Below are 12,143 nucleotides of genomic sequence, written 5' to 3' on the forward strand. Positions count from 1 at the left end.
AATCAAAGAGCAGGGGTTCCATAACAGATCCCTGCAGACCACCACTCATCACTGACATCTGGTTAAAAAAAAAACATTTTATGTATGTGCCTGTGTGTATATGCAATGTAGAAAAAGAATATCTACAACTGAAGGTCCAATTTACACTAAATATTTCATTTGCTTCCAGAAAAAAGTAAGAGCATTCAAAGAACTAGGGCTATATTCCACAATAAGAATCAATTTAAAAGAAAAAATATACTTAAGAACATCCTTTGAGTGTTAGCTGGTAAAAAAATAAAAAAAAATGTTTCTACAATATACAAAAAGGGTAAAAGGAGATAAGATAAATATTGCCCCGGAGAGGATATGGCCCCTGAAGGCATATATATCAGCATACTTAGAGAAGTGAGGGGATTGCCGAGGCTTTGACATGGACCTTCGTATCCTCACTTTAAATTCAATTGACAATCAATTATAAACTACTCTATAAATATTTTCAGTGGAGGTAGACACCCCATCAATTAAGTTAGATCAACATGTCACCAATGCAACAGTGTCTCAGATCAATGCCATACAAGATTTGCCACAGCAATAAAAAAAACTAGTAATTATAACTGATACGATTTCAAATTAATACTTACTTTATCTACATTCATTCTTTTAAAAGCACCTTGTAGAAGTTTGAAGTTGTGAATATACTCGTGCTCCAATTTTGCTTGGAATTTTACTTTTTTCAAACTAATACAACCAGAGAACAACATATCCATGAACTGGCAGTACGCTGCACCTGAAAAAAAAAGTTCATGATGCTATTTAAGGTCACTTGGACGAAAGGCAAAAATAAATACTTTGCCTCTAACATTTCTCTGGTCTGTGGCAGAGACTAGAGAAAATAATATTCTCAAAACTAAATCAAAATTGTACAACCCTGCAACTAAAGGAAATTTTTAGGTGAGTTCTCTGCCTCTCTTCCCTTCATGATGTTACTTTTTCACCGTGCTACTCATTTGATATTTATATATTGCAATTATTTTAAATATTGGTCCTTCAGTCGGGCATATTGCAACCAGACAAACAAACCCCATGCATTTAAAATTTATACTTTCTGTATAAACTACAAAGATCATGGGCAGGGTTGGGAACTAGAGTGATAGCGCAGAGAATGGGGCAGTTGATATACAAATCAATGCAGTGTGTAGTGAGACTGTCAGGAAGATGATAGGGCAAAATTGCTGTCAGTGGGATGGGCTGTAGTGAGTCTAAACTAAATTGTAGTGGGGTGGGTTCAACAGTTTGGAAAACTGAGGATAAAGTAAAAGGGAAAGAGTGCAGGAGAGGCTACGAAAGTCTCCAGAATAAATAAAAGGACAGTCTAGAAAGGGACAAGAATTTAACTTCTGGTAACATGGAGGCAAAATTGAAAAGGATGATGAATACAGGACTGAAGGTGTTATATTTGAATGCACTCAGTATACAAAATAAGGAAGATCTTGTAGCAAACTAAAAATTGGCAATTGTGACGTTATGGGCCTCACTAAGTTGCAACTAAAAGAAGATCATAGTTGAGAGTTTAATATTCAAGAAAACACATTGTACTGAAATGACAGGCAAGTAGGCAGAGTGGGTGGTGTGACTATTGGTAAAGAAATGAAATCAAATCCTTACAAAGATGTGAGAGAGGACTTGAAGCTGTAGAACCATTGTGGGTACAGTTAAAAATCTGCAAAGGTAAAAAGACCCTGATGGGAGTTATATACAGACCTCCGAACAGTTGTCAGGCACAAATTACAACAGGAGAATTTCTTTTAAAAAAGCATGTAAATTGGACAATGTTACACTAGTCTTGGGGATTTCGATATGCAGGTAGATAAGGAAAATCAGGTTGGTGCTCAATCCCAAGAGAAGGAATTTGTAGAATGCCAACAAGATGGTTTTTTAAGGGTCGTTTGTGGTTGAGGCCACTAGGGGAAAGGCAATTCTGGATTGGGTGTTGCATAATGAACTAGATTTGATTAGAGAACTTAAAGTAAAGGACCCCTGGGAGGCTGTGATCATAATATGATAGAATTCACCCTGCAGTTTGAGAGGGAGAAGATAAAGTTAGATGTATCAGTATTATAATGGAATAAAGGGAATTACAGCGAGGAGTTGGGCAAAGTTGATTAGAAAGGGACACAAGCAGGACTGGTGGTAGAACAGCAGTGGCTGGAGTTTTTGGTAGCCATTTGAAAAGTACAGGATAGATTCAACCCAAAGTAGTAGTAATATCCTAAAGGTGGATGAGCAAACCGTGGAAGGCAAGTCAACGATAAAATAAAGCAAAAAAGAGGGCACATAATAGAGCAAAAACCATGGGGAGTGAGAGGATTGGGTAGAGTTTTAAAATGAACAGAAGGCAGCTAAGAAAGCATTAAGGGGAAAAATGATTAAATAAGCTAACTGATAAGGAAAGGATACCAAAAGTTTTTTCAGATACATGAAGAGTAAAAGAGGCAAGAATGGATATCGGACTGCTGAAGAGTGACACTGGATGGGTAGTAATGGGGTGCAAAGAAATGATACATGAACTCAATGAATATTTTGCTACAGTCTTCAATGGAAGACACCAGCAATATCCCAGAAATTCGAGAGAGTCAGGAGGCTGAAGTGTGTGTAGCTGCCATTACATAGGAGAAGGTGCTTGGGAAGCAGAAACACTTAAAAGTAAATAAGCCAACTGGATCAGATGAACTTCACCGCAGGGTTGTAAAAGAGGTAGCTGAAGAGATTGTGGAGGTCTTTCAAGAGTGATCTTTCAAGAATCACTAGATTCTGGAATGCTTCCAGAGGACTGGAAAATTGCAAATTTCACTCCACTCTTTAAGGGAGAGAGGCAAAAGAAAAGAAATTATATACTCTTTAACCTGATTTCAGTGATTGGGAAGCCGTTGGAGTCCATCATTATGGATGAAGTTTCATGGTACTTGGAAGCACATGAAAAATTGGTCAAAGACAGCATGGTTTCCTTAAGGGAAACGCATGTCTAACAAATCTGTTGGAATTCTTTGATGAAATAACAAGCAGGATATAGTCAGTGGATGTTGTTTACTTGGATTTTTAGAAGGCCTTTGACAGGGTGCCACACATTAGCCAAAATAAGAGCCATGGTATTACAGGAAATATATTAGCATAGATAGAAGATTAGTGAACTGGCAAGAGGCAAAGTGTAAGAATAAAGGGGGCCTTTTATGGTTGGCTGCATGTTCATGCAGAGGATGTTTGTTATAGTGGGTAAGTCTAGGGCCAGAAAGCACAACCTCAGAATACAAGGACATCCCTTTATAACAGGGAAGGGGAGGAATTCTTTTAGCCAGATTCAGCCAAGTCATTGGGTATATTTAAAGTGGAGGTCGATAGGCTCTTGATTCGTAAGGATATAGAGAGAAGGCAGGCAAATGGGTTGAGAGGGATAATAAATCAGCCATGGTGAAATGGCGGAGGAGACTCAATGGCCTGAATTGCCCAATTCTGCTCCTATAATCGTAAGGTTTTACCTTTTCTAGGATTAGCTGCAATCCCTTCAGTGTTCTGTTGGATTTGGATCTTTACATCAAAGCAATGTGACAACAGTTTATGGAATCAATCAAATATACAAGCCCACTAACCAAATCAGAAGAAACATCTTAATTAGGAATTCAACCTGCACCAAAACTGAAAAGATGGATTATTACTACTTTGTTTTTAGGATAACCAAGAAAATATGTATCAGAGCAACTGTATTCTTACACTGAAGGCTGTATTAATGATCAACAAAAAGAGAAATTGGAAATTGTCCCAGGTGCACATAGTATTGCTTCCACTCTTAGATAGAGACAAATGAAAGATATACAATTACTGAGGTACCCCCCCACCCGAAAAAAACAGTATGCTAATCTTCTAATTTCAATCAGTGATACATCGCATATTCATCCTACAAGAGAATACAAGAGGATTACTAGAAATAATCATCTGGTTCTGATAGGGAGAAATAAATATTCACTTATATGTATTAGAAGTTTAATATTTCTCAAACATGCCAGCAGCTAGCGAAAGAGTAACACCAGTACAATATACAAAGGTTCATGAACATAGAATTTTATCCATGATTTTATCTTGATAAATTAGGCAACTGAGAAGTTTTTCATTTGATATTGGTAATATGGTTGCTGTTATGACTGAATTGAGTCACTGGAGAGACTTTGAAATTGGATGATATAAATGGTCCTTATTCATCATAACAAACAGACATTCTCTTGGTGACCCTCTCAGTAGTTCCCCTGAACTCAAAGTACATTGTTTTGTTTTAAAACTCTTAAGAACAAAGGTAAAACAGGTGACAACACTGTTTCCTTCAAAATCTTGAGTCTGACAAATGGTTTCATGGAGCTTCATTTTTTGTTTACAATGGGAGTAAGCTGTAAACTGTCAAGACAGCTGAAAGTCCAATTGCTTTTGCTGGAACGAAGTAATTCATATGCATAATCTAAAAGCTTTGGAGGACAGAACCCAGACACCCAAAACTAATGTGAGGGTGAACTCTTCAGAGTACACTAATATCCCAATTACTGATAGAGTAAATATGATTAATGTGCGAGGTGATAGTCAAGTATTATCTGGAAGCTTCCAAGCTCTCTGTCACAGTAATGCTAAATAATAAAGATAGTGCTGCCTGGTTTGACATAAGCCAATTAACATACACCCACTACCTCATGTTTGGCTGATGCATATGAGAAAATGTCAGTCACTTCAGCTTACAAACTGTACTTCATGAGCAGTTACCTATACTCTGTAAAGAGCATTGATTACAGTTTACATGAACTGAAGACCAGCTCTTTATTTTTCATTATTTTTTATAATATTAGAAAATTGCATGAATACAAATACAAAATAAGGATACAAGTAAATAAAATTAAAATCTTAAAATTCGTATTAAGATCTTAAGAATCCTAAGATTTAGGAATAAAAACAGACACAGCTTGAAAAAGGTATATAAATTTAGGTAAGATATTCATTTTAATAGAATTGATTCAGCCAATCAGTGATAAAGAGAGAAGCGACCAATTAGAAAGTGCTTTTTTAAAACATAAACTTAAAAAAAATTTCCCTAAATAAATCTTTGTAATTGTTACTCCTAAATACGCAGATTGTTTTCTTAAAATTTTAAAAGGAAGGTTAATATCAGTTGGTATTAAATTGTTTAAAGGAAACAGTTCACTCTTCTGTAAATTTAATTTATATCCTAACAACTGACTAAAATTAGTAAATGGAACACAAATGGTAAGGAGTTTGTAACATCAGATATAAAAAGCGTTAAGTCATCAGCGTAGAGCAACACTTTATGCATAGTACCTCTCCTTAAAATACCAGTAATCTCTTTGGACTCTTGAAAAGCAATTGCTAAGGGTTCTAATACCAAACCAAAAAGCAGAGGGCTCAAAGGGCAACCTTGTCTAGTTCCATGTTGGAGTTTAAAAGGTTTAGATTTCTGAAAATTAGTAAGAACCCAAGCAGAGGGAAATAGATAAAGTAATTTAATCCAATGAATAAAATTAGGTCCAAAATTAAATTTTTCTAAGGACGTAAATAGATAGTTCCATTCAACTCTGTCAAAAGCCTTCTCTGCATCCAAAGATATCACACATTCCGATATTTCCTTAGAAGGAGAGTACATAACATTTAACATAACATTAAAACGGGAATATTGATTTTGAATAAATCCTGTCTGTTCATCCGAAACTATAGAAGATATAATATTTTCAAGTCTGCAAGCCAACACTTTAGATAAAACTTTAGTATCAAAATTGAGTAAAGAGATAGGTCTATACGAAGAGCATTCAGTAAGATTCTAATTCTTTTTGAGAATGAGCGAAATGGAAGCTTCGTAAAAAGACTGCAGTAATCTTCCTACCTTAAAGGAATCTGTAAGGGTAGAAGACGACTAGCTCTTGATTGAATTAATGCCTGGTATATTCATATAACTCCTTAACTCTGGAATCCCAAACAAACTTATTCAAAATTTAAAACTAAAGGTTTGGGCTATTTCTATTAATAGGAATAAAATGGATTTGTAGCACACCAGATTTAAGTGACAGGTGGTTTGACCAGTTAATTCTGCAAGATGAACATGGGGCTTTTGGCAAAGCATTCTTGACCCCTGGTGGAGTGAACCATGGTGGAGTCTGACTTCAGGTGAAGTTTTATAGTTGAGAATGAATCAGATCTTAGTGTACAGAGTATACAACAGTTTGTTTGTGCATTTTAGAATAAGCTGTAAATGCCTGAAAGAAAATGAATCTTAAGGTAGTATATGGTAATATACACACCATATGAACTTTGAATAACACATCTGCACAACCAAATATTCGCCACAGTTTATAATCTGAAAGAAGCTCGGACAAAAGACTGCATTCATTAATACTGCTTAGAAGAAAGGAAGCAGCTTTTACTGGCAACTGTGACTGGAAACACCCTGTTTAAGGGAGGAAGGCATTATAGGTCAATTCTGACCTCTGGCAAGATTTCAGAGTTTATTAAGGATGAAATTTCAGGAAGACTTGGAACTATATGATAAAAATCAGTGTAGTTTTGTTAAGGGAAGATCGCTTCACGGCTTTAGACCACCTGGACAACACAAACACCTCTGTCAGGATGCTGTTCATCAGCTGTAGCTCAGCATTTAATACCATCATTCCCAAAACCCTGATTGAGAAGTTGCAGAACCTGGACCTCTGTACCTCCCTCTGCAACTGGATCCTTGACTTCCTAACTGGAAGACCACAATCTGTGCGGATTGGTGATAACATATCCTCCTCACTGATGATCAACACTGGCGCACCTCAGGGGGGTGTGCTTAGCCCACTGCTCGACTCTCTAGATACACATGACTGTGTGGCTAGGCACAGCTCAAATATCATCTATAAATGTGCTGACGATATAACCATTGTTAGTAGAATCTCAGGTGGTGACAAGAGGGTGTACAGGAGTGAGTTATGCCAACTAGTGGAGTGGTGCCGCAGCAACAACCTGGCACTGAACATCAGTAACACGAAAGAGCTGATTATGGATCTCAGGAAGGGTAAGACGAAGGAACACATACCAATCCTCATAGAGGGATCAAAAGTGAAGAGAGTGAGCAGCTTCAAGTTCCTCGGTGTCAAGATTTCTGAGGATCAAACCTGATCCCAACATATCGAAGAAGTTATAAAGAAGGCATGTCAGCAGCTATACTTTATTAGGAGTTTGAAGAGATTTGTTATGTCAACAAGTACACTCAAAAACTTCTATAGATATACCGTGGAGAGCATTCTGACAGGCTGCATCACTGTCTGGTATGGAGGGGCTACTACACAGGACCAAAAGAAGCTGCAGAAGGTTGTAAATCTAGCCAGCTCCATCTTGGGTACAAGCCTACAAAGTACGCAGGACATTCTTAGGGAGCGGTGTCTCAGAAAGGCAGTGTCTATTATTAAGGACCTCCAGCACCCAGGGCATGCCCTTTTCTCACTGTTACCATCAGGTAGGAGATACAGAGGCCTGAAGGCACACACTCAGCGATTCAGGAACCGCTTCTTCCCCTCTGCCATCCGATTCCTAAATGGACATTGAATCTTTGGACACTACCTCACACTTTTTTTTTTAGATACAGTATTTGTTTTTGCACGTTTTTTAAAAAATCTATTCAATATACACAATTGTTTTACTTGTTTATTTATTATTTTTTTCCTCTGCAAGATTATGTATTGCATTGAGTTGCTGCTGCTAAGTTAACAAATTTCACATCACATGCCAGAGGTAATAAAGCTGATTCTGATTCTGAATCAGTTAGAATTCATTCAGGTATCAAACAGACCAGACAAAGGAAAGTAGGTGGACATTACTTGGATTTTCAGAAGGTCTTTGGCAAAGTGCCACACACAAAGCTGCTAAACAAAAGTGCAAAACAATGTTCAGGGCAAATTACTAGCATGGATAGAAGATTGGCTGACTGGTGGGGATGAAGGGGACTTTTAAAGGATCACTACCAATGACTGTGGACGCAAAAAAGAAACACGGATGGTAGTTTGCCTCACAGGTGCCAGGGCCTGAAATGTTTCTGAACGCATCCACAATATCCTGAAAAGGGAGGGTGAGCAGTCAGAAGTCATGGTACATATTGGTACCAACAACATAGGTAGAAAAAGGAAGGAGATCCTGAAAAAAGAATACAGGGAGTTCGGAAGGAAGCCAAGAAACAGGACCTCAAGGGTAGTAATCTCGGGATTTCTGCCTGAGCCACGAGACAGTGAGGACAGGAATAGAATGAGGTGGCAAGTACATGGCTGAAGATTCAGATTTCGAAACATAGAAAACCTACAGCACAATACAGATCCTTCAGCCCACAATGCTGTGCTAAGCATGTATTTACCTTAGAAATTACCTAGGGTTACCCATAGCCCTCATTTCTTCTAAGCTCCATATACTTACCCAGGAGACTCTTAAAAAACCTTATTGTATCCGCCTCCACCACTGTTATCGGCAGCCTATTCCACGCCCTCACCACTCTCTGCACAAAAAAACCTACCCGTCATCTCCTCTGTACCTTCTTCCAAGCACCTTAAACTGTGCCCTCTCATGATAGCCATTTCAACCCTAGGAAAAAGCCTCTGACTATCCACATGATCAATGCCTCTCATCATCTTATACACCTCTATCAGATCACCTTTCATCCTCTGTTGTTCCAAGGAGAAAAAGCCAAGTTCACTCAACCTATTCTCATATCTGGGTTGAAATCTATCTGCCACTTCTCAGCCCAGTTTTGCATCCTCTCGATGTTCCGCTGTAACCTCTGACAGCCCTCCACACTCTCCACAACACCCCCAATCTTTGTGTCATCAGCAAATTTACTAACCCATTCCTTTACTTCTTCATCCAGGTCATTTACAAAACTCACAAAGAGAAGAGGGTCCCAGAACAGAACCCTGAGGCACACCACTGGTCACCAACTTCCATGCAGAATATGACCTGTCTACAACCACTCTTTGCCTTCTGTGGGCAAGTCAATTCTGAATCCACAAAGCAAGGTCCCCATGGATCCCATGCCTCCTTACTTTCTCAATAAGCCTTGCATGGGGTACCTATCAAATGCCTTGCTGAAATCCATATACACTACACCTACTGCTCTTCCTTCATCAATGTGTTTAGTTCAGTCAGGCTCGTAAGGCATGACCTGCCTTTGACAAAGCCATGCTGACTATTCCCAATCATATTATGCCTCTCCAAATGTTCACAAATCCTGCCTCTCAAGATCTTTTCCATCAACTTACCAACCACTGAAGTAAGACACACTGGCCTATAATTTCCTGGGCTATCTCTACTCCCTTTCTTGAGTAAGCAACATCTGCAACCCTCCAATCCTCCTGAACCTCTCCCGTCCCCATTAGTGATGCAAAGATCACTGCCAGACGCTCAGCAATCTCCCCCCTCACCTCCCACAGTAGCTTCCGGTACATCTCGTCCAGTCCCAGAGACTTATCCAACTTGATGCTTTCCAAAAGCTCCAGCACATCCTCTTTCTTAATGTCTATATGCTCAAGCTTTTCAATCCACTGCAAGTCATCCCTACCATCGCCAAGATCCTTTTCCATAGTCAACACTGAAGCAAAGTATTCATTAAGTACCTCAGCTATCTCCTCCAGTTCCATACACATTTTTCCACTGTCACATTTGATTGGTCCTATTCTCTCACGTCTTATCCTCTTGCTCATACTTATAGAATGCCTTGGGGTTTTCCTTAATCCTGCTCGCCAAGGGCTTCTCATGATCCCTTCTGGCTCTCCTAATTTCATCCTTAAGCTCCTCCCTGCTAGTCTTATAATCTTCTGGATCTCTATCATTACCTAGTTTTTTGAACCTTTCGTAAGCTTTTCTTTTCTTCCTGACTAGGTTTTCAACAGCCTTTGTACACCACAGTTCCTGTACCCTACCATCCTTTCCCTGTCTCATTGGAATATACCTATGCAGAACACCACTCAAATATCCCCTGAACATTTGTCACATTTCCCTGTGAACATCTGTTCCCGATTTATGCTTCCAAGTTCCTGCCTGATAGCCTTATATTTTCCCTTACTCCAATTAAACTCTTTCCTAACTTGTCTGTTCTTATCCCTCTCCAACACAATGGTAAAGGAGATAAAATTGTGATCGTTATCTCCAAAATGCTCTCCCACTGAGAGATCTGACACGTGACCAGGTTTATTTCCCAATACCAGATCAAGTCAGCCTCTCCTCTTATTGGCTTATCTACATATTGTGTCAGGAAACCTTCCTGAACATACCTAACAAACTCCACCCATCTAAACCCCGTGCTCTCGGAAGCTGCCAATCAATATTTGGGGAATTAAAAAGTCCCACCACAACAATACACCTTCCAGAATCTGTCTCCCTATCTGCTCCTTGATGTCCTGTTACTATTGGGTGGTCTATAAAAAACACCCAGTTGAGTTATTGACCCCTTCCTGTTTCTAACTTCCACCCACAGAGACTCAGTAAACAGTCCCTTCATGACTTCCTCCTTTTCTGCAGCCATGACACTATCTCTGATCAACAGTGCCACGCCCCCACCTCTTTTGCCCTCCTCTCTGTACTTTCTGAAACATCTGAAGCCTGGTACTCTAAGTAACTATTCCTGCCCCAGAGCCATCCAAGTCTCTGTAATGGCTACAAAAATCATAGCTCCAAGTACTGATCCAAAATTGTGACTTCTTCTGGGGCAGGTGGGATCTATACAAAAGGTATGGGTTGCACTTGACCAATATTCTTGTGGGCAAATTTACTAGAGCTGTTGGGAGTGGTTTAAACTAATATGGCACGGGTATAGGAACCAGTATGATAGAACTGAGGATGAGCCAGCAGGTTTACAAGTAGATGATGGATGTAACATCAATGCAAGGAAGGACAAGCCAATGTTAGTGTGTGAATGCAGACAGAGCAAGGAGTTAAAATGTACCACACAGGCAAAATTCAAAAGGGCAAAGAATACAGGACTGAAGGTGCTATATTTAAATGCGCATAGCATTCGGAATGAGGTGGATAAAGTCGTGGCACAATTAGACATTGGTTGGTATGACATTATGGCATCAGAGATGTGGCTGAAAGAATGCCATAGTTGGGAGCTAAACATCAAAGGATATACCTTGTATCGAATGAACAGCCAGGAAGGCAGAGGCAGTAGTGCAGTTCTGTTGGAAAGAGATGGAATTACATCTTTAGAAAGAGGTGACATAGGGTCAGAGAATGTTCAATCTTTGTGGGTGGAGTTAAGAAACGACAAGGATAAAAGAAACTATTATGGGAATCATATATGGACCTCCAAACAGTAGCCAAGATTGAGTCTGTAAAGGAGCTGGAAAAGTCACGTCATAACAGCAATGTCATAATTGTAATGGGGGACTTCAATGTGCACGGGGATTGGCAAAATCAGGTTGGTGTCAGATCACAAGAGAGGGAATTTGTTGAATGCTACAAGATGGCTTCTGAAGAGCAGCTTGTGCTTGAACCTACTTGGGGAAAGGCCATCTTAGATTGGATGTTGTGTAATAACCCATTTCTTATTAGGCAGCTTTATGTAAAGGAACCCTTAGGCAGATATCATAATATGGTTGAATTTATACTGCAATTTGAGAGGGAGATGCACAAGTCACATGTATTAGTATTGCAATGGAATAAAGGGAATTACAGAGGCACGAGAGAGGAGCTTGCCCAGGTGGATTGGAGGAGTTTATTGGCGGTAATGACAGCAGAGCAGAGATGACTGAAGTTACTGGAAATAGTTCACTCAAGGTGCAGGATAGATTTGACCCACAGAGGAAAGAGTTCTCAAATGGCAGGGGTAGGCAACCTGTTGCTGACAAGGGATGTTAAGGGCTGCATAAAAGCCAAGGAAAGGGCATATAAGGCAGCAAAAGTGAGTGGATGATTGGGAAGCCTTTAAAATTCAACAGAAGGCAACTTAAAAAACACTATATAAAGGGATAAGATGAAACCCCCTTTCTTCTCAGGCATCTCAGGAAACCGCTAATTATCCCTCACCGGCAGTCTCCCAACTCATCGTTGAGAAATCCACCTTTTTCCAGCCTCGTATATCTAGGATATATACACTCCGGTCC

General features: G+C 39.4%; 1 protein-coding gene across 3 annotated transcripts in view; it reads right to left on the reverse strand.

Annotated features, from left to right (window-relative positions):
* Positions 1-12,143, reverse strand: part of mapre2 (microtubule-associated protein, RP/EB family, member 2) — a 70,180-nt gene that overhangs the window by 13,607 nt on the left and 44,430 nt on the right. For all 3 annotated transcript variants that reach the window (XM_072255272.1, XM_072255261.1, XM_072255253.1), the window contains exon 3: positions 624-769. In XM_072255272.1, the coding sequence (XP_072111373.1) occupies positions 624-769 (146 nt within the window). The remainder of the gene's footprint in view (positions 1-623; positions 770-12,143) is intronic.

The sequence above is a fragment of the Mobula birostris genome, chromosome 1 (assembly GCF_030028105.1).
Source record: "Mobula birostris isolate sMobBir1 chromosome 1, sMobBir1.hap1, whole genome shotgun sequence".
Lineage (NCBI taxonomy): Eukaryota > Metazoa > Chordata > Chondrichthyes > Myliobatiformes > Myliobatidae > Mobula > Mobula birostris.